General features: G+C 53.4%; 1 protein-coding gene across 9 annotated transcripts in view; it reads left to right on the top strand.

The window, feature by feature from the left end:
- Window positions 1-25328, top strand: part of IQSEC1 (IQ motif and Sec7 domain 1) — a 164142-nt gene that overhangs the window by 42035 nt on the left and 96779 nt on the right. For 2 of the 9 annotated variants that reach the window (XM_029919187.1, XM_029919186.1), the window contains exon 1: window positions 955-1447. The exons of 1 other annotated variant lie outside the window; for it this stretch is intronic. In XM_029919187.1, the coding sequence (XP_029775047.1) occupies window positions 1380-1447 (68 nt within the window). In that variant the 5' untranslated portion in view covers window positions 955-1379. Of the gene's footprint in view, window positions 1-954; window positions 1448-3937; window positions 4036-7206; window positions 7332-25328 lie in introns of those variants that run through there. 6 more of the 9 variants (XM_029919183.1, XM_029919191.1, XM_029919189.1 and 3 more) reach the window with 4 other exon arrangements.

Genomic DNA, 25328 nt, shown 5'->3' with positions numbered 1-25328 from the left:
CAGCTATGCTGATAGCCAGGGCCTTGTGGGGAGCAGGGATCTGGACCCACCTGACCCTGGGTGATCTGGGGGCTGTGGGTGGGTAGAAGTAGGTCCTGTGAATACAGACCTTGAGCCCTGAGTCATTGTCCCTGGGGGCTCTGCCTGGGAAACTCCAGATGCCTGCCCTGGGCTGGGCCTAGGAACAGCTGGTGCGGGGTGGAGAGCAGGGGCGGGGGCTCCAGCTGGGACCCCAGTCTGGAAATGCCCCAGCCCCCGCAGCCGCTCAGAGGGGCCGAGGCCCTCCAGCCTGCCTCTACCCCCCACCTCCACCCGGAAGGGCTGGCGTGTGCTCACTGCTCCCAGAGCCAGACTGCCAGGGCACAGACCTCACGTCTGCCACTTCTTAGGGCTGTGACCTGGCATGAGTGACTTTGCCCATCTGGGTGGGCCTCAGTTGCCTCACATATGAAATGGAGCTGAAGATAAAATCAGAAGGCCGTTGGGAGAACTGGATATATTAGTTCTGGACCCGTGGAGAGCTTACACCAGTGCCTGGGGCCCGAGCTGGTCAGGGGGGCATGAAGGTCAAAGGGGCCAGCCACACACAGCATCTTCTGTCACACAGCGAGGAGGTGCCCTGGCCTGGGAACTTGGTCTCTCCCAGCAGACAGAGACCCTCGTGGGCCAGCTACTCTCCCAAGAAGTAGCCCTGACTCTGTCTTTCTTTTGTCTCCCGTGCACCCGGAGCATCCCCTAGGAGCCAAGCAGGCAGAATGGCCCCATTCCCCTTCCTGGCCGGCTCCTGGCCCCTGCTTGGGGTGGGCCGGGCTGCGGGGCGGGTGTTGGGTTTAGGCCTCTGGGGAGAAGGGGGAGGATGTGGGCCCGCCCTCGTCTCCCCACCTCCCCGCCCACCGCCCTCCCTCTCGGGCTCAGCCTGGGCCGTCTTAGGCCAGCCTCCGGACACAGGACACAGAACCCGCACTCTTCCTCACCGGGCAGACACCCCTCACCCGTCCCGCCCCAAGTGACTCACTGCTCCCCTGGCCTGCAGCCACTGCTGCCTCCTGGCAGGAGACAGGCACAAGGTTTTGCAGAAGCCACGGGGTCTGATGCGAGAGGGCTGCTCAGCGAGGAGGGTCTGGAGCAGCCGGACAGGCCAGCTCACAGAGGTTGGCCCCGGGACAGCAGGGCCGGTGGCTGAGGCTTACAGTGGCCCGTGGGAGCCAGCGCCTGCCCCTCTCTCCTGGCTTGTAGGCCTTGTCTTTCTTCTTCCCACCATGAAGAAGGAAGTGACCTGAGAGCCAGCAAAGACAGCCAGCCCCTGGCTAGGAGGAGACCAGGACTGGAGGGCTGCGGCTGCAGGTCCCTGGGCCACTGGCTCTCCCAGCTAGCCAGGCATGAAGGGCGGTGGCAGCGCCGTGTGGAGCCTTATGTGGAAGTACTGCATCTCCGTGAGGACCCTCAGGTACCAGGGGACAAGTGTCTGCCCACAGCTTTGCCTGGCCATTGCCTGGTGGGCGGGGCTCACAGTGACCCTGCGAGGTCCAGGACAGCTCCCGCCTGGGGGGACCAGGGGCGGAGGGCAAGAGAGGTCATGCCTGGTCCCCTCCGGGGAAGCTCAGAATCTCTAGTGGGGAGGGAGGAACCCTAGTTAGGGAGTATGGGGGCATCTGGGACCAGGAGTGCCCACTGGAGGATGCCAGGGGCAGGTACAATGTGGTTGGCAGACTCTCAAGTGTGCACAGGGATGTGCATTTGTTATGTAACCTGCTGGCCCTGAGCACAGCTGGGTGACCGTGGCCCTGTCCCCTAGCCTCTCAGAGCCCGTTCTGCATCAGTGAAATGGGGCTCACACTCATCCCTTCAGAGGATGGTTTCGTGTGACTGTCAAGGGGAGTGGCCAAGTGGCTGAGAAGTCAGCCCAGACTCAGGCACCAGGCTGCCCAAGTTTAGACCTGGCCGTGGCGTTACCGTGGCCATTAAGTGGCTTCGTCTCTGTAGCCAAAGCTTCCCACCTGCAGATCCTTAGAGAATCAGCGTGGGAATGAAATGAGCTGGTGTAGAAGGAGCAAGGCCTGGCACACGGCCAGCCCTGAGTAATCATCAGGTGTGATTGCTGCTGCTCTGGCTGTTACTCCCCCTTCAGCCGGATGGAAGGGGAGGAATGCCTGGAACAGAGCTGCTGTGCAAATCAGCAGAGAGAGAGGGAGAACAAAGCCCTTCCTCCCCGCCCCCCACAGGGAGGGCCACGTCTCTGCACCTGCTGAAGGGACTCAGCCCAGGGAGCAGGAACCCAGATCTTGTGTGATCTCAGGCAAGGCTGGGGCTCATCTGTAAAGGGGGGTTGGTGGGGCCAGGACTTATATGGGCGGGGCTTAGAGGCAGCTGCTTGGAAGGGCCTGGAAGACCTCTCTTCAGATACTAGCTAAAAGCATATTTGTCACTTTAAGGGGAGGTTTTACAAAGGGGAAGGGACTGGAAGATTCTCCCTCTTTCTTCTCACTCTCATTACCTAGTATATAAACTATAGTAACTTTCCTTTCTTCCTTCTTTCCTTCCCAAAATATTTGTGATCACTTATAGAAAGTCCTACCAAAAAAAAAATCAGGAACAGAATATCGTGACCTATGGGGAAAAAAATAGAACGGAACAGAGATAAGCAGGGTTCTGAGGTCATTCTGTTGAGGTAAACGTTACTGAGCTTCCTGGCAGCCAAAGAGAAAGGGGAAACCTAGTCCCTCAGCCCACACTCCCTGTGATAGGAAATCATCATTACAGTGGCCATAGTTGTCTTTGCTGCTTGGGGAGAGTGTCCGGGATCTTGGGCCTTTGGCCCAATAGGCGTGTGGGGGAAGGTGGGAGACATTGCTGGAATAGGCCTTGGGCCTGGCTTTAGGAGAACAAGGCAGACAGTGAGGGCTGAAGCATCCTCTTGGATGGGATGTGGCTAGCCTTGGGTGTAGAGAGAGGAAAGCTCACCCCAAGGGTGAGTCAGCAGCTACCTGTCCCTCCTCAGACCCTGGGATAGGCCTCCTTGGGCGGGCACCTTGTTGGTCAGGCCAGGCCGAGGGGGTGAGTGCCCTTCCCTACAACCTCGGCTGGATTTCCCTGTGTCATTCTTTCCTGTGGTTTCTGGGGCCTGGCATTATGGAAACCTCAAGAGCTGTTTACAGGATGCAGGGGGCCCAGCCCTAGGAGGCCCAGCCGTGCTGTGCCAGGGGCCCGCCCACCCTCAGGAACAGAGTGCTGCCAAGGGAGTGAGTGCCCTTCCCTACAATCTCGGCTGGAGCTCCGGAGGTCAGCTCTCTGTGCCTCAGTTGCCACTCTACAGAGCAGGGATGAAGGTACAGGGGCAAACCACCAGCCAGGGCTGTTGGGTAGAGCCTCGCGTGGCTCGTGCTACGTGCTCCAAGAGTGTGTTTAGGCCTGGCCACTCAACAGCATCACAGGGCCGGGAGACAGCTCTGGGTGGGGACGGACAACGTAGCTGGCACTGGGCTGGCTCCTGAACCCGCACTTAGCACCGGTAAGTACGGGGCACCTCTGTGGTTAGCAGGGGCAGGGGCTCCGGGAGACTTGCTCTGCTCTCTGGACCCCCCGCCCCGTTTTGTTAGGAGGCCCCCAGGAGGGCGGAGATTGCACCCCGAGTCACACCAGCAGACAGATGGACAGAGCAGGCCCCCAGCGGGATCCCAGTCACCACAGCCGCCAGGGAAGACCTGAGTCAGCAGGTCTGCGGCCTGAGGCGGGGCAGGCGGCAGCCACAGTGACAAATTGGAGGGTTGCGATAGGACAGCACATAGTTTTCCACTTGCGTCTTCAGATTCCCCTCTGCCTGAGTCTGTCGCCCCTGGCCCGGACCCGCTCACATCTGGAAAAGCAAGAGGTGTGTGTGGGGAGCGGGCTGCCGGCTGGCCAGCCAGACCTCTGGCCCTTTGCCCAGGGGCTGTGACTACAGCCCAGAAGCCAGGAGCAGGGTCTCCAGGACTTGGGCCCCAGGCCTCTGAGGAAGGACTGGACACCTAGGAGAACGCCAGGCCACAAAGCACAACGGTAGGTTGTATGGCGTACATTTTGGGGCGAGCTGCTAGACCCACTCTGGGCCTGTTTCCTTGGGTTCCCGGTAATGCAAGGAGAGTGGTGCCAGCTAGGTGCTTCTTAGAAAGCTCACGGATGGGTCTTGTTGGCCCTGCGCCCAGCGGAGCATCTCCTGCAATGCCCGTCCCCGTCTTCCCTCTGAGTCTCTATGATGGAGTAGGAAGGAAACGGGCTTGGCAGTCAGGCCTGCCTGAGTTCGAAACCTGGCTCAGTCCCTTTCTGTTGAGTGAGTGACTTCCAGGGCTGTTCTGGGATTGAAGGAGTCGAGGCCCGGAGGCCTGGCTGGGGCAGGTAGGGTGCCACGTGGCCCTGTCTCTGAGCAGCGACCTCCGAGGCCTCATCTGTCAGAAGCCTTGGACTGTGGTGATTGTAATCCTGAGCCTCTGGGGCCAGGTGGGAAAATCACTTTTGCGTCTGGTGTTATTTAAGGAACGAAAGAGCGTTTTGTGCCTTGAGGGCCTTGGTGGGCAGAAGCAGCCTACTTGGGGTACTGGTAGGGGTGGGGCAGGGGCCTCTGCCCCCCACCCATCCTCTGCTGCTGTGAGTCTGAGGAGGAGGTCCGGGGAGCAGCTGGCTGCCGGGTCTCCTGGAGTTTCCAGGGAGCCTCCCTGACAATTAGCCATCTGATGCTCCACAGTGGGAAGCCCCATGCACCCACCTCCTGGGACCCAGAATGCACTGCCTCCCCACCTGAGCCATTCCTGGGCCTCTCTGACACACAGAAATACTCCCCCAGCTGGAGCTGACACCCCTCTTCCTATGATGCACCCCCTCACACACGCACACTGGGAGGGCACCCCCACTCCTGCTCTCCAGGCCCCCACCCTTCTGCTTCACTATCCTGGGAGAGCCTACAAAGGCCAGAATTCCCTGAAGCTGAGGATGGGGTTGCCAGTCCCTTCCCAGCCTCCTTTCCCTTGTGGACAGGCCTGGGCTGAGCACGGGATGGGGCAGGGCTGACGGGGCCGCCACCTCCCTGGCACAGGCACTGCCCGGAACATGCATGGATACTCCCGGCAGCTGCCCTACTCTTTCATACATGGGACTTACCGCCTCAGCCCTGCAGGCAAGCCCTGTCCTCCTCACCCCCGCCCCTCCCCATGCTGGTCTATTGCCCATCCACCTCCTTCCCGTCTGTGTGGGGTCGAACACTTGCTCTGTCCCTGGTGGTACTGCATCAGGGGCTTATGTACAGTCTCACATCCTGCCAGCTAAGGTCTACCCATGAAGGCCACTCCCCCACTGGACAGAGGAGAAACCTGGGGCTCCAGGGCCTCGAGTTATCGGTCCCTAGGCTGAGTCACTGGTGAGGCCCTTCCTGGTGAGGGCAGCATGTGTCCTCCGAGCTGGGCAGGGAGATCGGGCATCTCACCGGAAGAGGCTTCCTTCAGTCGGCCAGGAAGTATTTGCTGGGCCCCTGCTCTGCATCAGGCCTGGGCCCCGCCCTGGGACCATGGCATGGAGTAAATTCGGGTGCAAGAGAAACCGTAAACACAGCCAAATGGTGAAGGCGCCTTTGGCCAGGGATTAAAGGCAAAAGGATGAAACTGGGCAGGCTTATCGAGTGAGTGGAGCAGAGAGGGCATGCGGCTTGGGTGGTCAGGAAAGGCCTCTCCCAGCCTCCCACTGGCTGACGAGTAGACAGATGAAACGGGGTCTGTCCACCCGAGGGAATGCCATGCAGCTGCGAAGAGACATGAGGTACTGGTACGTGTCACAGCATGGGGCAGCCCTTGGAAACATTATGCTAAGCAAGAAGCTGGCCACAAAAGACCAGCGGGCATGTGGACATCCACAGTAGGCAAGCCCACAGGGACAGGAAGTAGAGCAGTGATTGCCAAGGGGTGGGGGGCTGGCAGGGGGTGGGGTAGGGGACAAGGACTGCTTAATGCAAACAGGGCTTCTTCTGGGGATGTTGAAAATGTTCTAATCTTAGATTGTGGTGATGGTCAGACTCCAAATATACTGAAATTGTTGTATAGTTTAAATGGGTAGATTTTATAGAATGTGAATTCTATCTCAATGAAACTGTTTTAAGAAAAAGAAGAGAAAAAAAGGCCTGTCTGTGGGGGTGGCATTGAGTTGAGAGTGGCAGGAAGGAGGAAGCATATGAAGACCTGGGGAAGAGCATTCCAGGCAGGGGCAACAGCAGGTACAAAGGCCCTGGGACGGGAGCATACCCAGTGTATTTACAGCACATGGAGGAGGCCCAGCAGGGCTCCAGGAGGGAAGGAATGTGCAGTCCCTAAGTCTGCCAGTGCCAGATCCTTTTGAGGACTTGAGAGTTCACTGGGGTGGGGAAGAAACAGGGCAGAGTTTAAAGCAGGATAATGAAACGATGTGCTTTCTGTTTTCAAACAATCACTGGAGCTGCTGTAAGGAAATGAGACTGTGAAGAGGGTGGGGTGTGGGCTTGGGGGACATGACACCAACAAGGAGGTGGTGGCTGCTGTCTAGAAGAGAGGCGATGATTGATACCTAGAGGAGACAGACTGGCAGACAATGGCAGCGGGAATTCAGAGGGGAACAGATTACTCCCAGATGGGGGCAAGGAGGCTTCCTGGAGGAGGGGCCTGGGCAGGGCCTCTAGGAGTGGGGGTGGGTGGGCTAGGCAGAGGCGCAGTGGTGGTGGGCTCTTCAGGAGGGCACCTCAGTGTGGGAGTGGGGAGCTGAGTGCCAGTAGGACAATATGGAGAAGAGGGTGAGCGTCCGGCCCCCGCCACCCCAGGCCCAGGTGGGCCGGACCTGCTTTCGGAGTACGTAGGGCAGCATCCCTCCAGGGCCACCTGTCACACACCTTTGTCCTGCTGGCTCAGGCCAGCCCTCAGTGAGAGCGTCAGTGCCCCTGTGGCCAGAGATCCAGGCGGGGCAGGCACTCCAAACAAAGCAGCCTCACCAGAAACTCAAGCGGCCCTGAAACATGATCGGCCACACGAGACTGGCCAGGGAGGGAGCTGTATTATTCATTGACCAGAGCTTTCTGGGGCCTCGCTGCTGAGGCCGTGCCGACTGGCCAGACCTTGAAGGAGGCCCCTGGGCAGTGTCTGGGGCCCAGTCAGAGGTGGGCAGGGGCCCCAGGGTGCCCAGCACCCTCTCCCCAGGGCGTGGTTTCCTTGATGCCGGCTGAGCAGGGAGGAAGTCAGACATCAGGCCCTGCAGTGGGGAGGGCCCAGAGCTCGTCCCCAGGGGCCGTGGAGGCAGGCAGGGTGCTGGGGCTCCAGGAAGACCTCCACCCTCTCCCCTGTGACACTGTGAGTACTGGCCATCTAGCCTGGGGGAGGGACTGCTGTGGGGAGCCCTGTGAGAGCTGCCGGTGGTCAGGGTGGCTGCTGCAGCACAGGGGCTCTGGGGCTGCCATCACATTTGCCGTGTTTCTTAGAGCCGTTTTCTGTGACCTCTTCTCACTGCCTGTTTGGCACAAAGGCCCACCCTGAAGCCCCAGGTGTTTCCCCACAGCCACCTCGAAGGGCAGCTTAAGCTGCAGGAGGGAAGTTATCTTACTCCTCTGGGCATCAGACCTGCCCCAGGTCCTTGTAGGGGCAGAAGGTCTAGGGTCCCTCAGCCTGCCCAGGCTGGTTGGCCCTAGGCCTAGTGCTTCTCACCACCCTGAGAAGCAGACACACCCATTTTACAGTTGAGTATACTGAAGCCCACAGAGGTTGCACATTTGCTGAAGGCTCCTGGAGTGGAGTTTCCTTCCCCCCACTGCTACCCCCTCACCCCACAAGGTGTAAACTTTGAGCAAAAGGAGGCACGAGGGGCAGAGGGAGCAGAAGCTTCTTTCCAGAATGATCCAGAGTGAAATCTTAAGGGTCTGTAGGTCCCCAGGGCCAGAAGGAACTTTGGGGACAGCCCCCGCGTGAATGGGCAGCTCTGGACACGCTGAATAAGAGCAATTCAGTGAGCCTCTTTGGTACTGTCCCCCAGGAAATCCCCTTTGGCAAGATGGGGAGCCCTGGGGCCACCTGCCCCTCAGGGAGATTCTCCACTGAGTTCTGCTTCCCCATCTAACCTCAATATAGTCCTGGAAAGGAGAACAACTCTCATGTTTGGTTATATGGAAACTTGGGCACAGAGAGGTTAGGACATCTGTGCAGTGTCCCACAGCAGGTGGAAGGTGGGGAGCCAGGGCTTGAACCCAGAGTGACTCTAAGCCCCTCAGTGCGTCCTGCAGTCTCTGGGGTACAGGGGTTGGGGTGAACGATCCCACGACTGTCCCATCACTTGGGCCTCTGTTTTTCCACCTGCAGTGGGTTGGACCTTAGGGCTAAGGAAGGAGCTGTCTGCCCCACTGGCCTCCAGGTGCCAGGCTGGGCTCAGGGTAGGCCTAGCTGCAGAGGTGAGAACCCCAGGGCAGCTCTCTGATTTCAGGTCAATAGAGCCTTCCTCTGATGCCTTGGCAGAGCTCTCTGTGCCCCCTGTGAGACTCTGGGCACTCAGGCAGCCCAGAGCCTAGGGCTCCAGCCTCCAGTTGAGTGGTCTCTAGCAGCTGCCTGCCTTTGTCGGCCTCTGGGGTGCAAACCAGGGAGGCCTGGCAAGGTAGGTGCCAGTGCCTCTCCTGAGGGGAGGGCAGAAACAGCATGACCAGGAGCCCGGGAAGCCAGGCTCTGCCACAGTCTCCTCTTCCGGCTCGCTGAGGATCTCTGATGAGCAATTCCTGTCCCTGTGAATGGCCAGGGCAAGTCAGGAAGCTTTGAGGGGCACGTCTGGGTGGCTCCCTGGGGTAAGTGTCCCGCTCTTGATTTCAGCTCAGGTCGTGATGTCATGGCTTTGTGGGCCCGAGCCCCCTATCAGGCTCTTTGCTAGCCTGCTTGAACTTCTCTCTCTCCCTCTCTCTCTGCCCCTCCCCTGCTCAGGCTCTCTCTCTGTCTTGGTCTCTGTCTCTCTCTCTTTTAAGATAAACTTAAAAAACATAGAGAGCAGGCGGTGAGTGGAGAGGGCTATGGGCACCTAGCGCTCTGAGCATAGATGCATTGGGCAGGGCTGAGCTTTGCTGGTGCCTGGGGGGAGTCCGGGCTCTGAGGAAGGATGTGGGGCTTCCAGAGACTCTCCTTCCCCTGAACCACCTGGAAGTCCCCAGACCAAGTCTCACGTATAACGTAACCCTCTACAGCTTGACTTTGACTAGGGTCTTTCACACCTAACAGTCACATCTGCCTTCTCCTGACCCTTTGAGTCACCTGCTGCCGTGTAGATGTCAGAGTCCAGTGAGCCCTGGTTTGCGTCCCAGCTCTGCATCCCTGCCCGTGAGAGGCCTCACCTGAGCCTCCCCCTACTTGAGCATGAAAGACGGTTTCATGGCACCTCATGAACTCAGCTTGACGGGCCTTCTATGCCTGTCCCCTCCTCCCCCTGTCGTACCTTGAGGAGCCTGCCTCTGTGGAGGCTCAAGGGTTGGCCTCAGACCTTTTCCCTGGGGACTGGGCTTGGTTAGGACACAGAGGCTAAGAAGGCACCTTGGGCCCTCCATCTCCCAGGAGCCTGCCAGTCTCATCCTGTCAGGAACCCCCTCCCCTGGGCCCCCTGCCCCCATCCTTCCAAACCCCTGCCCAGAGCTGCCATTATTGCCAAAATGGGAGGCCTGGCCAGGCGTGGGCAGGCTGTGGGTGCAGCTCCAGCGGCCCTCCGAGCTGGGGCAGGGGTCTGCTGAGCACACTATCTGCATGGTTGAGAGCAGGTCCTCTATGGTCCAGGCCAGTGTGAGGCGCCCTTGGGCCTTCTCCCTGAGTCTGTGAGGGAGCGGCTGTGAGTCCCACTTGATGGATGCCCAGAAAGCCAGCTGAGTGTGACTTCTGGGAAGATATAAGAGGGGTCCAGCCAGGCAGAGTGGGGTGTCCAGGCTGCGCCCAGCTTGCAGGGAGCACCCAGGCACTTGTCTGCTGGGGCTTCCGGGAAGGGTTAGGCTGCTGAAGTAGATTGAGAGCCTTGATCTTGGTGTGAGTCAGCTCTGCTACTTTCTCAGCTGTGTGACCTTGGGCATGTCCGGTTAGCCTCAATCTGTCCATGAGGACCCTTCTAGTGACAGGTAACAGAAAGTCCAAATCAAACAGGCTTAAGTATAAAGGGGCTTCATTGGTTCATGGAACTGGGAAAGTCCTGGGTGTGGCTTGCTTCAGGAATGGCTAGACCCAGGGATTCACTCTATGTAACGGGCTTGCATGCCTCAGCTCTTACCTCTGCCTTCCTCCCTGTTGGCTTCATTTAGAAGCAGGGCTGCTCCATGTGGGGCCCCCAGCTCTGTGCTTGGCATGGAGGGGATTCTCCCCAATCCAGCAACAGGCCAGCCTCAAGGACCAGGTCACCACAAGCAACACATTGTCTCTGTCTTGGGGATGTTGACAGTGCCCTGGGAGGGAGATGGGACAGGAAATAAGGAAGTTACCACACAGTGATCAGAGCTGAGCACGGGGTGAGCTCCAGAGCCAATGGGAGACCAGAGGAGTAATGTCAGTTTCACATCAGGATGTGTTCCCCAGAGTCTTCCTAGAAGAGATGACAGCTGAGCTAGATTTTGAAAGCAAAGAAGGAGTTGGCTTGGGGAACAAGAAATGAGGGGGCAGGAGCCCTGTGGTTCAGTATGGTGCTTGGGCTGCTTCAGGGACCACACACTGTGGGGCTGGCCATACTGGGGAGTTCCCTCCCAGTGGAGCTCCGAGATCAGGACAGGCGGAGGATGGGGCCTACTGAGCCTACATGTGGGTGAAAGGTGGCTCTGGCTTCAAGGCAACGAGCACAGCAAAGAAGGAGCACATGGTGAGCATCTACGGTGTGCCTGCAACTTTCCATATGTTGCCTCATTCCAGCTCCCTGACAACCCCTGGAGATTTCTCCGCCCCACTTTGCAGAGACCGAAACAGGTGCCGGAACAGAAGGTCTATGGAAGTCAATCAAACCTATTTCCCCCCACAAACTTAGAATTTTGGACTTACCAATTGGCCGGGCCTCTGATCTGCCATGAAGAGGCTACTGGGATGCTAAGCATGGCAGGGACATATGGGGAAGTCACCTTGTTCAAAACAGTTACATGTTGAAACACCTTACCAGCAGACTTACCACTAAGAGTCCTGTCACACAGGCAGAGTTTGGGCTGGAAGCAAGCACAGTAAATCTGAAACCCAATGTCTGCAGGAGAGGGGACACCTCATAGCCAGGGGCCAGGTGTGAACTGCAAACCCCGAGACCCCCACACTGAAGCAGGTGTGGAGAGCCACGGCTCACGCACGACCAGCTTTAAGCGGCAAATTTTTAAGCCACTTCTGAGCTGTGCCCGCTCAGTGTATTTACCTGTAGCTGATATGAGCCAGGGACAGGAATGTGGAGTGGGAACAGGAAGTCGGAGGGTCAGATCCCAGCCTCCCCACCCCCATTGCTATAATCCCTCCAAGCCTCAGTTTCCTCGTCTGTAAAGTGAGGGCGTGCCATATCCAATGCCATAGAAATAGTTCAAACCATGTCAAGGATTATCATCTCCACGCAAAAGAAATAGTTTCGGTTTGATGATAACATTTTTTAAAAATTGCCATTTTTGCGACTACAGACTTGAGTCAAATGGGAAATGGTTTGGTTCAGACTCCAGGGCCCCCAAGGACAAGCAACTGGCTGTTCAGCCCTGTGTCTGCTGGTCAGGTTTCAGGTTCAGGAAATGTGCTCGGTGCGTTAAAACCAGATTTGGAACTTGTCAAATCTTAGTTGATCCAAGGTATATCTATTTCTTAAATGAGATGGTAAGACAAGTGTTTTGAAGAGAGAAATGAGAAAGCTGGTGAACTGCACCCTGGTGATACAATGGGGAGCAGAAGGTTTCCGCTATCTCACAGCTGGGAATGCTCTGTAGAAACAGTTCCCTCAGAGCACACAGGACAGACTCGCCGTGAGGTCTAGCTTGGCTCGCATGCCCATCCCGTTAGCAGCTGCTTTGGTGAGGGGGTGAAATATTCTAGAGTTAGAGTTGGAGTCAGCTGACAGAAACTAGATGGACTAAGAGTGGAGGGGTATCCCCAAAAAAGTTAGGGTGCCTTACCTGGAGTGAGAGTGAGTGAGGCTGGTCGGGCAAAAACATTGAGCACCCACCACTGTGACGTGAGAAGACCTGTCAGGTTGTCTGTGCTAGGTGACCTGATGTGCGTCATCGCTTCATGTTGGGCCCATCTGGCAGGGTTTCGTATGTATGATCCCTATTTTGCAGATGAGAAAACTGAGGCTTAGGGAGATAAAGTCACTTGCCCAGAGTCACACCATTAGCAGACGGCCTCTGACCCTGAATCTGCTGGACCCCAAAGCTGGGATTTTTAACCATCTGCTGCACTCCCTTTGGAGCTCTCAGATCTGAGTTTGAGGAAGACGCCTTGGGAGCTTGAATGGAAGACAGACTGGCAAGTGAGAGACCAGAGGCAGAGGCTCGGGCAGGAGGCTGGTGTGGCACAGGCAGAGGGGAGAGAAGGGGCCCCAAGAGACAGAGGTGCAGTTTGTCTCAGTGTCCTGTCAGCCCTGCTTTCATTGCTGCTTTCATATGTAGATAAAGAAATTTATCTAATCAGCAATATACCCATGTATATGTATGCACACACACACCCACACATAACAGCACTTTGTGTTTACACACGTGCCTATGTGTGTACATACACACCTGCACACACACTCAAGCGTACTAATTATTTTGCCTGCTGGTTTCTATTTTGGGCAGTCTTAGCAGGAGGATGCAAGGTGTGAAGCCCCTGGGCCTGCAGGCTGGACTTAGGCTGAGGCTGTGGGCACAGGGGCATTTCCTGGGGAATTTCCGGAGGAAGTTACCAAAGGTCAGGAACCACCCACCTGGCCAGAGTGGGGAGTGGGGCGGGGGGATGGGGAAACAGCCACTCCTTAGTTCCCTTTTCAGCTCTAAGGCTTCCCAGGCAAGAGTCCCTCCCCCCTGATGACATCATACACGTCAGGGGTTATTCTACCCACACCCTCATTGTACAAAGGGAAAACTGAGGCAGTTGGGGCACAGCACGTCGTAACTTTGTCCTCACCATATGGGGAAGTCTGGTAGCCCGAGTACCCACCCTAGATGGGCTGCTCCTTTGCTGTATGGCCTAGGCAAGTCACAGAGCTGCTCTGGGCCTGTTTTCTGTCTGTAAAATGGACCTATAATTACCTCCCAGAGTGGACCTTGGAAAAGTACCTGAGCCAGTGCCCAGGAGGTGTCAGTAAATGTGGGCTGTTACATTTTCTTCCTTTGTGTGGCGAACTCTTAGAAAGGATGAATGTCTGTGGATTCTGAGAAAGAAAGCTTTCTTGTGTATCAGTTGTGTGGCCTTGGGCAAGTCACTTAGCTTCTCTGGACCTCAGTTGCCTTATCTAGAAGGGGCTTACTAATCACCACCTCAGAGGTTACTAAGAGGCCTAACTATGCCAGCCCAGGGGATGGCCCGTTTTTCTCATTTGTCTCCTTCCCACAGGGCAGTTGGACATTTCCCTGCTCCCATGCCCCTCTTCCTGCCCTGGGAGTGGACCAAGAGAGTCATTCTATTCATAAACCATTCAGACAATATCTTCGGAGCACCTACTGTGTGCCAGGCACTGCTTAAAGCTGTAAGAAAATCAGACCAATATCCCTGCCCCCTGGAGCTGCCTGGGGGAGAAAGACAGGAACTGAGTAAGCAAACAACTAAACAGGATGCTTTCAGACATTGGCAATAAGGAATGTAAATGGGTTGATATGGGAGAATGACTGGGTGGAGGCTACTTCAACTGGGTAGGCAGCCAGAGCCTCTCTGCAGAGGACACCACAATAAAGGAGAGAAGGGGATGGGCCTGGTGGCAGAGGGAGGAGCAGGGTGGGAGATAGCCACCAGAGAGTTAAGGCTCAAAGAAGAGAAGTGCTGGGGGCTTCCAGCACCCCCTCCTGGGAGAGTGAGTCTGCGTAGGCCGGACCTTGCTTCCACCAGGTGTGAGGGCCTGAGGGTCGCTGTTCAGGGACAGCCATCTCATCCATTAAGTGCTTGCTGGGAGCAGGACCAGCTGAGGCCCACCTGTGAATGCTGATGGAGGGAGATAAGGGAGGAAGGCCGAGTCCAGCAGCCTGGCGGTCACTAGCCACCTTTCTTGCTTGGCTGCAGAGCCCCAGACTGAGAGGGGGCAGGTAGTGGTGGAGGTAGAGGGGGACCACAGCTAGAGGCAGGTGGGCTCAGCCCCAAACTTCAGAAACCTGTGAGATCCACATAAGTAACCACATTTCATCTTCAAGTACGGACACAAACCCCAGCTCGGACTGCTAGTGCATGTGCCTCAGGCCGGCCACTGCCGCTCCACGGTCTGTAGCCCCTTCCGAGACTTGGTGACACAAGTAATAATGCCAGCTGTTGTCTGTGGAGCATCTCTGTGTGCCGGGCACTGTGGGGCCCTTTATACCAATCGTGTCATGTATCGGTGTCTTGTATGTCATGGTGGGCTTCTCAGCCCTGGGGGCTCGGTTGGACATGACTGACACCTGACATGGAAAAACTTTGTAGCTGGATTCTAGGATATATAGGAAACACAGGCTCCTTCTGTCCAAAACACAAAAAATAAATAAATATATAAATCTGGTGCTGAAACCCTAAAGATGTTTGTCCCTAAAACATCCTGCACTAGTGTGGCTGCCGTTGATGCTGGCTCCTTCCTAGGTATCAAAGGCAGATGCTGGCCGTGGCACGATGAAGTCCTCCAGCTAAAGTGAGACCCTATTACCCACTACCCCAAAGGGGGTCTGTGTTTCTGCACCACTTGTAACACTTTATGGATGAAGAAACTGAGAGTAAAGTTAAGTCCCTTGGCCAAGTTCATCAGTAATGTCAGAGGCGGGATCTTACCCCAGGCTGGCAGGAGCTAGAGCTAGCCAAGAACTCCAAGACCTGTACCCTGCTCTGCCCACCCCCTGAGGAGATCAGATGTGCTCGTGGAGGGACCTACGCTTTCCTGGTCCACTGAAAAGGGCTGGATGAGTCTATAGAAGTGTATGTCATCGCTTTGTCCCCTGGCTTCCCAGCAAATCCAGAAAGTCAGAGCTGGAGGGTCTATGAGAAACCATCGAGCCATTCTCACACAGGCCAGGGGATTCTGTGAGCTTGGCTGGGCAGGGGGTGTCAAGGTGGATCCCATGGCAAGGTTAGTACATTGTGGGCTCCTGACCAAGGGTGATGGGAGAGGAGGTGGAGCCCCAGAAACAGGGAGAAATTTCTGGGCTCGACTTCAGTCAAGAAGTACCTAACAGGCCACATTTCTATGTAACAACCGCCCCAGATAAGTAGACCACGATGAGCACCAAGGCTGCATCACGACACCCTGACACACCTGCTGGGTGAGCCGGGGCACAAACAAGGGGAGGAGCCATGGCAGCCTGAGGAGGTTTTCCAGTGGCAATGATAATGACCTGCCACTATCTGGGCACTGAATGTGTGTCGAGCCCTAGTCTGTGCTCATTTAATTGTCCCGCAACCCCGTCAAGTGGGGATGCCTATCCTTATTTTGCAGGTGGGGAAATGGAAGCCTGCCGGATAACTTGTTCACATTCCTTGCTAGCTGGAAAGTGGCCACGTCCGAGTTGGGACCCAGAATTGAGCTTTCCTTTGGGAAATGGAGGGCTGACCAGTGTAGCGGGTCAGATAAGTGGAGAGATGGTCACGTGCTTCCTACTCGGGTGTGTGCCCTCCTCCCAGGTGGCATCTGGCCCCCAGCTGGCAACCCCCTCCCCCACCCCCGCTCTATTATCTGGAAGATGGACATGGCTGCTGGGCCAGTATGGGAGGAGGGCCCCATCGGGTGCCTCTGGACAGTATGTCTGCTGAAGGTGAAGTCCTTGGCCAACAGCTCCTCACCACGTGAAGATACGTGATCCCTGTCTGTGTCTGCCAGCTTCCCCTTGAGTTGGGAGTTGGAGGAGTGTCTGTGAGGTGTCTGCTGCCCTCAGGGTGGGGAGCTGGGTAGCAGGGAGGATCAAGAAGCTGGATCTGGGGGAGGGAGGGCCTGGCAAGAGTGACTGTGGGCGGGTGTCTTTGTAAGTATGCCCTGATTCAGAAACCCTCTGCAGATAAGCAGAGCCCAGGCAGCTGAGTTCCCCCAGGAGCCTCAGAGACTGCTCTGCCCAGGGTCCGAGGGTCCAGGGAGCACTTCAGTGTGTGGTTCTGCTCCCAGGGCCTCAGGCTGGCTCCAAGCTAACAAGCAGTCTCACTACTGATGAGTGTGGCATACGTGTTTCATTTGGCTATGTTCAAACCACCCCAAATGTAATGGCTTGCCACAGCCATTTCTTACTGTGCATGATTGTGTGGGTTAGAAAAATCTGGATGGTTCCACTGGTCTCGTGGGACACCAGCCTGGTCAATTCAAGACAGCCCCATGCACATGCCTGCAGTTGGTGCTGAGGCACCTCAGGTTCCCCCCACATGGCCCTTCACCCCTCAGGGGGCAGCCAGCTTCTGCACATGGAGTCCCCTTAGTTCCCCTCCACATGGCCCCCAGGGGATAGCCAGCTTCTACCCACCAGGGTCCAAGTGCAGCATTCCACGAAGATGAGCATGAAGGTGCAAGGCCTCCTGGGGCATGACCATCACTTCTGCCACATTCAGTTGTACAAAGACACCATGTGGCCAAGGGGATGGGAAATCAACCCCTGCTGGGCAGGGGCAGGAGGGGACAGGTCCCGCTGCAGAGGGGTCTGGGCACTAGGATGGGGACAATTTGTGGGCATATTTTGTGATCACAGCATGTATATCATTAGGACGGTGCTGGGCTCTTCGCTCACTCACAAAGGTTAGGGTGAGCAAAGCAAGTTCTGAAGGCGTCGTTTGCAGAGCCTCAAAGCAGCCTCATAAAACGACCCTTGAAAAGACTTGTCAGTTGCCCATAAATAGAGTCCCCGGTTTGTGTACCCTCCCTACAGTGTACTCTGTGCCCACTGAAGTGGGTGGTCCCCGAGCCAGACTGGAGGAAGGAAGCACGGCAGCCCAGGCATTCCAGCCATCGAGTGAGAAAGGGAGCCACAAATACTCACGGAGAGTGCACAGGGCCCAAATCACTGCTCACCTTTGGAAGCTTCATGTTGTGGTCACCCAGGCCTTGTGCTGGCTGCCTGGGACCCAGATGTAACCCAGTCGCTGCTCTTGAGGGACAGATAATGCAAGGTGCCGGCGTGGGAGTGGGGCCCAGCCCTGAGGGTCATCCTCCAGCCCCTGTCTCTGACCCACCCCGCTCTCAGGGAAGCGGGGACCTGAGATGTGCTGAGTGAGGAGCCCTAGGGGCACCCCCTCTTGGAGCAAGTCCCTTGCTCCAGTGCTGCCTTCCCCACTATGAAGCAAGGGGGCTCTGTCTGCACTCCCCAGGCTTTTCTAGTAAAAGCAGGATGCTGTGAAAAACCTCCCTACCCCCATGGTCAGTACCCCTGGCTGAAAAATCACAATAAGCCACTGAGAACCTATTTCAGATGGATTTGAAGTCTATGAATTTTACTCACTGCAGCAGCTTCTATTTTGGTTTGAAAGATGTTAATGTGTGAAACAGTATTTGTTTGGTCTACCAGCAGCTTCGGGTGTGCATATGGAATGTAAGAGCCCCTAAAATAATTCAGGGGCTCCCAGCTTGGGAATCCCCAAAGCGTCTGGATTGCAGTGGGGGGTGGGGCACCGTATGCCATGTCTGTGCAGCTAGTACTTGAGCTAGCCCAAGGCTGCTTTTTGTGGTGGGAGGGGGGCGAGGTCCCGCTCGACACTCTGCCCTCGCCCCCCCGCCCCACTCCTACACTGGTGACTTTTGCTCCTGAATAATACTTCAGTGTCCATTTCCAAAGAACAAGAACATTTTGTTATATAAACACGGTTCAGTAGCCAAATTTAAGAAGTCTAGCACGGATACAATACTAGGATCTGATATACAATTTATAGTCACCTTTACTAATTGTCTCGATAATGTCCTTTATGTCATTTTTCCCTAACCCAGGTTCTTGCATTGAACGTAGTCATCATGTTCTCTTAAAGCTTTATGATGAGGTCATTTACATACCACAAAATTCCCATTTTTAAGCACACAACTTCATGATTCTTAAGAGATATTAATAGAGTTGTATACACATTATAGTTTTATCTTAAATTATCTCCATCACCCTGAAAAGAAGCCCCATCTCTAGTGTCTGTCAGTTCCTTGTCCAACTTCCAGTCCCTGACAAACGCTAATCTACTTTTTGTCTCTATAGGTTTGCATTTCTGAGCATTTCATTATAAATGGAGTCATCCGATTTGGGTCTGGCTCCTTCCACTTAGCTTAACACTTTCCAGGTTCAGCTATGTTATAGAATGTGGCAGTACTTCATTCCTTTTTATGGCTCAATAATACTCCATTGTACAGATAGGCCAGCTGACGGACATGTGGGTGGTTTCCACTTTAGGAGAATTATGAATAATACTGCTATGAATATTTACATATAAGTTTTTACAGGGGCATTTGTTTTCATTTCTCTTGGGTAGATATCTAGGAGTAGAATTGAGGGGTCAGATGGTAACTCTGTGTTTAACGTTTTAAGAAACACCCAACTGTTTCACAAAGTAGTGGCGCTATTTTATATTCCCACCAGTGGTGTAGGAGGGTTCTGATCTCCACACCCCCGCCAGCCCTTGTTACTGTCTGTGTTATGGTAGCCCTCCTGTGGGTGCGGAGTGCTATGTCACTGTGGCTTCGCTTTGCATCTCTCTGACCGATAGTGATGTTCAGCACCTTTTCATGTGTTTCCTGGCCATTCGTGTATCTCCTTTGGTGAAAGACCCTATTCAGACTTTTTGCCTATTTTTAAATTGTATTGTGTTCTTATTATTAAGTCACAGAGTTCTTACTATATTCTAAATGCAAGTGTTTGCGGGGTCTTTGGTTTGGTTTTGTGTTTGGGTTATATGACTTGCAAACATCTCCCAGTGTGTGGCTTAAAATTTTTACTTTGTCGATGGTGTCTTTTGAAATGTAAACATTTTTAATTTTGATGAAGTACAGTTTATCATTTTTCTTTTATTGCTTATGTTTCTGGTATCTAATAAATCATTATATCCAGGGGAAAAAATCTAAGATATTTGTATATCTAAGAAATCATGTTATATCTAGGAAATTGCTGCCTAACCCAAGATGACAATGATTTACTCCTATGTTTGCTTCTAAGAATCATAGAGGGCTTTTTTTTTTTTTTTTTTAGTTTCTTTTTTGGGAGAGGGACAGAGAGAGAGAGAGAGAGAGAGAGAGAGAGAGAGAGAATCCCAAGCAGGCTCCGCACCATCAGGGCAGAGACCAATGTGCAGCTCAATCCCACAAACCGTGAGATAATGAACTGAATAGAGTTGGACACTTAACCGACTGAGCTACCCAGGTGCCCTTATAGTTTTAACTCTTATATTTAGATCATTTTGAGTTAAGTTTTATGTATGATGGGAAGAGTCCAAATATATGTAGACAATTTTCCAATGCTGTTTGCTGAAGAAACTATTCTCTCTAGTAAGTTCTCTCAGCACCTTTGTGAAAAACCATTTGACCATAATACAATTTTTTAAATATCATTTTCATGAAAATGACAACCCTCTTTCATTTTAACAAAAGCATGTTCCTAGTCGTATGGATGACTTTTTCTCTGAACTACCTATGTAAACTAATCAGATATTTTTATTATGGGTGGTTCATGGTTTTTTCTTGTTTATTTGTGAGAACTCTTTATACATTGAGGAACCAAAAGAATCATATGTGCCAATACTTTGTCTCATGAAATAGCACAAAGTACTCCAAAGGCATTAAGTATACATTGACTTTGGGGGAAGCCACTGAAGATGGAGCTAGGCAAAAAGGCAGAAACAAGTTCTGAGGCTGAGAAGTTTATGTAACCAAACCAAAGTGAGTGTGCTCTTGGATGAGTCAAAGCTGTACCAGGCTGAGTTGTCACACAAAACTTTTATTTGCAGCAAATAAGATCATGAGGAATGGCTTCCAAGTCAATGACTCCCTGAGAGAGGATGAATGGGTTCCTTTTGTTTAGGGTTGGGATGAATAGTTAGGTAGGAAAGCCTTGTCATCGTTTGTAGAACAGGGCATAAGGTAGTGCATGCCCCCTAAAGAAAATGCCTGTACACACATTGCATGTTATGTAAATGAGGCTGGGGCTCCTCCTTGGATGGAGATTTTAGTATTATAATGAGGAAAAGGTCATGGTATGTTGTTCTAGAGGTCACTCCTCCGTCCATCTGCAAGGGCTTGAGTTAGGGCTTAGCTCAAAAGCTCTGGGTCATCTGGGCCAATGGGAGGTCTTATCACAGCAGTTACCATCACCTGAGGGGTGATTTGGGGTTTTGTTTGCCTGAGTTGAGAGATAAACTGGAAAGAAGAGCTCCAGGAAAAGTGTGAGACAAAGATTAGTGAGTACAAGCAGGAGGGCAGTCAATGTCAGGTCTTGGGATCTAGCTGGCGACACTTAGACCTGAATCCTACAGGTCACTGGGAGCCCTAGAAGGGTCTTATGCAAGAGAGGGATGTGATTAAATCTGTATTATTGAAAACTGCTTTAAATAAGGGACATAATGGATGAAGGGAAGGGCTACGAGGGTAAATTGAGGCCAGAAAGTGCAAACCTTGGATGTCCAGTCAAAGAATGTTGACTTGGCTTGGTAGGTGATGGGAAGCCACAGAACATGCTGGGTGATGACTGGGGGCAGAGTAGGGATGAACCAGATGCTCAGTGGGGATGGAGGTGGAAAGGAGCCAAGGCTGATCTCTGGATGGGGCAAGAGTTTCAGTTTCCCAGCATAAGGCTTTGCCCCACTGACGTCTCAACCCCACATGGGTGCCCAGCGCTGTGTCATCTGTCCCTGCTCCCCGGAGCTGACCTCGAACCCACATGTGGGACGTTGCCAGGGGTAACCTGGGGAGGAAATATGAACCAAGAGTTTCTGGGCAGGGCCCTATGAGTGGGAGGAAGAAACAGGAACAGCATATAGGCATGGCAGGAGGGGTCTTAGAAGTCATGTAAGCCTCTGTCCCCAGAGCCACTGACCTTTGGCCTCTGCTCCCCCAGGTCCAAGGGTGGAAAACTCTGTACTTTGACTGCAGCTTTTCCATAGCTGGCTGGCTCCTCTGGTGAGGAGCTGGGGCTGGCTGGTATCAGAACCATATGGAGCCTCGGAACTCTTATCTGGCTCTGCCTGTCCACTAGATAGAGGGGTCCTTGATGCTCAGAGGGACACAGTCCTGCACTGAGGTCACAGCTCATGTCAGAGCAGGCCTTAGAAACTCCCCACCTAGTTTCAGAAATGATTGTTTTTGTCCACGTACTTTTCAGAAAACAGTCATACATGCAGACGGTGCAAACACATTTTTAAACAGAGCATTTCAGTGAAAGGCCAGCCTCCTTTCCACCCCAGCCCCAGTTCTCCACGCCATTCCTCAGGGTACCACGGTTCCAGCTTCTTAAACACCCCTGTCAGAGATAATACATGCATGTACCAGCATGTATACAAGACCCCTGTTTTACATAAACAGTAACCCACCGCACCCTGTACCACACCTTGCTTTTCCCACTTACCAAAATTATCGTAGAGGTTGATCCTTATCAATCCATGTGTAGAAGACACTTAAAAAAAAAAAAAGAGCTGCCTAGGCTTCTATCATGGATGTGTCCTCATGATAATCTGTTGAACAAGTCCCTCATTGGTGCGTGTTAGGTAATAATAAGAATTAATAATAATAATAATAGTGATTTTTACAAATAGTTACTCTTTCTAATCTAAGTTATCTAATTTAGTTATCTACTTAAAATTTTTTTTTAAGGTTCACTTATTTTTGAGAGAAAGCACACAAGCAGGGAGGGACAGAGAGAGAGAGGGAGACACAGAATCTGAAGCAGGCTCCAGGCTCTGAGCTGTCAGCACAGAGTCCAACGTGGGGCTCCAACTCACAAACCTGAGCTGAAGCTGGACACTTAACCAACTGAGCCACTCAGGCGCCCCTAGTTATCTGCTTTTTAAATCTAAGATCATCCAATGCATGTCAAGAAGATTTTATCGGCCCATGAGCCTCTGTGTGTGTCCAAAGAACCCCCTGGTGACTTTTTAAAAGCCAGCTAGTCCTCAGAAAAGTATAAAATGAAAACTGAAGACGCCTCACATACCCATTACACACACACACACACACACACACACCTTCTCCCAGAGGGTGGTCATCACTGTTTGGGTATGCATGTAACCTCTTGGGAGAAAAATTAGGAACTTCCAATGCACATATATGCATAACCTTTAAAAGTATATACAAAAGGGGTCGTAGCATACACAGTCTTCCATCCCTTGCACTTTTCAGTGAAATTGCACGTTGGAGATTTGTCCACCCCAGGACAAGGTCTCGGCTTACATGTCTTCATACAGCCTCTTTGTCCCCTACTGTAGACATGGGACGTTCTCCTCTCCTCTCCTTTGTTTGCTTATCTTACACAGAAGACTCTTATTATCCTTGTATTTGTAGCTTTGCCAGATCACCCTTCATCTCTTTCTTTTTTTTTTTAATGTTTTATTTATTTTTGATACAGAGAGAGACAGGCATGAGAGGAGGAGGGGCAGAGAGAGAAGGAGACACAGAACTGGAAGCAGGCTCCAGGCTCTGAGCTAGCTGTCAGCACAGAGCCTGATGTGGGGCTCGAACCCACGAACGTGAGATCTGACCTGAGCTGAAGCCAGAGGCTTAACCGACGGAGCCACCCAGGCGCCCCCAGATCACCCTTCAGAAAAGTGGCCTTACCTCACCCCTCACGACCCAGCAGTGTGTGTGAGTGCATGCATTTCCCTCCACCTTCAGCAGCAAGAGTACATCAAACATGTTCATTTTTGCCAATTTGGTAGGTTAAAAAAAAAGTGACGCACATGCTCTATTGTGACTATATTTCTTTAATATGCATTTAATCACAAATGAGATTGAATATCATCCACTGAATTGCGTGTTCCTCTCCTTTGCTCTTCTTTTCTGATTGGTTAGCCATCTTTTCCTATCGATCTGAAAGAGCTCTTTCTGTATCAGGAAAATTCCCGTTCATCTCATTTTCTTCAGTTAACTTCTGGCATCTGTGTAGCAGATCATTTTGCCATGTGTCCTTAACTTTGTGGTATTTTTCATTTAGAAGTTTTGATGTTCACATGGTTAAATTTACTAATATTTTCCTTCATGGTTTCTGGAGATAAAACTGTTCATCCATGGCACTTTACACAACCTTTTCACACAATATCATGGTTGATCTGCACAGCCTCTTTGAAGCGAGGTAGGGTAGGGATTTTCTCATTCATTTCATTTTACAGATGAATTCAAATGACGCTCAGAAAGGTGATAGGACTCTCCCAAGCTGAATAGTTTCTAGAACCCTCGCCACTCTCACTTCCCTCATCTGCTTTCCCATTAGCCAGGTCACTCACTCCTGACACTGATAACAAAAGGAGGTGGCTTCTCTAGTAGAACATTGTCACTTATTAAAACTACAAGCATCTTTTCTTCCTTTAAACACTCTTTTAAATATACTTTTGGAATTATAAAGTTAATTCATGGTTCTTAAAGACAAAACCTGCAACATACAGAAGAATGTAACAGGAGGTTCAGAATGGGGACACATGCTTTGCCCCAAAAGTCCACTCCTTGTGACCACTGTCTGGTTTGCTGTGAGCATCAATAAGGGCTCACGAGGTGAGGAAAAGCCACCAGGAGCTGGACTATTCCTTATTCATCTCTCTGTCACTAGTGCCTTGTATACTCCAGAATGCCTTAGGTGCTCCATAAATGCTGCAAGGCAAGAGACTGAGGTGGTCATGTGCCCTTTTTTCATAGGTCTGTGTTCAAATCCCAACTCAGACACTTAGCAGTTGTTTGAGCCTGGAAAGGTGAATTACCCTCTCTGTGCTATGGTGTCCTTGTCTGTAAAATTAGGTTAGTAGTTTCTACCACCAGGAAATGAACTAAGTCCCATAAAGTACTGAACAAAATGTCCACCCCTCGCCTCTGATCTGGCTCTTCCTTGCTGGATCCACTGCCTACTCCCACCTGGCCCCGATAGCTAGGTCATGAGGTATCAGAGCTGAAAATCAGGCTCCTTCCCTCCCACAGCCCAGAGAGGGGAAGTGCCTTGCCCAAGGTCATGCAGCCCGTGGGTGGCAGGGCCCGCAAAGACTCCAGTCTCCTGACTCATTACATCACTAAGCCGGCTTCCTCACAGCTGGACCACTGCAGACACGTCTCTCTGGCCTCCTGCGTCGCCCCTTCTGGCCACCAGGGGGCGTTTCGGAAAACACAGCCCAAACCGCGGACGCCCCGGCTGCAAACTGGTCGGGGGGGGGCTCCCTGCTGCTGCCTAGGAGCGAAGATGATTTTATTTGGCGTGGTGTTCACATTCTCAGAACCCGCCTTCTCTCCCCTACACACTGGGCAGTGCGCGTTCCCATCCTTGCTTTATCCTTAAGCACCGTCCTCCTGGAGCATCGCCCCTTTCCTGTGCCTTTCAGGCCCAGCCTCTTATTTATGCCACTTCTTCCCCAGGTATTGGGTCCCTCTCTCTGACTGTGCCACCCCATTCTCTGTGAGAGTCGCCACACCACTGAGGCCCATCCCCAAACTACTCCCAAACTGCGAGGGGCGCAGTGTCCTGGAGGGGACTCAAGAGAGACGTGGCGCCAGGGCAGGTGTGAGCAGCCCCCACCCGCTGTGCAACTCTGGACCTGTGGCTGCCCCTCTCTGAGCCTGTTTTCTCATCTGTGAACCGGGAAGGCGTAGGGGAGGGGGCCTGGGCTTTGCCTGCCTCCTGGGGCTGCAGTTCTCCGTGGGAGGGGCCAAGAGACTTGGCCCGAGGCCGAGGTTACTAGGTGCTTATTTGAGGGTCTTGGGAAGTCTGAGGGAAATGCTGGGGCCCCAGTGCCCCCTCCAACGCGCCTGGACCGTGTATACCCGGTTCCCCGGCCGCTGGACCGCAGCAGCCGCGCCAACCCGAGCGCCCTCACCTCGTCCCCACTCGGGTGACGTCGGCGGCCAGGGCGGAACCCATCCTCCCCACCGCTCTCCCCCTCCCCCCCACACATACACCTTTCCAAGGGGGGAAACTGAGGCCTGGCGTGGAGAGGCCTCAGTCAAGGTCAGGGCGCGCAGTGGCGGAGAGAGCAGAAGGGCCGGCGGCGCTAGGGCACTGGCTGCTGGCGCCCCCGGTTCGCAGCCCCCCCCACCCCCCCGCGCCCCGCCGGCCAGACGCGGTGGGG

Source organism: Suricata suricatta, chromosome 12, assembly GCF_006229205.1.
Source record: "Suricata suricatta isolate VVHF042 chromosome 12, meerkat_22Aug2017_6uvM2_HiC, whole genome shotgun sequence".
NCBI classification, from domain to species: domain Eukaryota; kingdom Metazoa; phylum Chordata; class Mammalia; order Carnivora; family Herpestidae; genus Suricata; species Suricata suricatta.
Note: the sequence above shows the minus strand (reverse complement) of the source record. Positions and strands in the feature narration are given on the sequence as shown.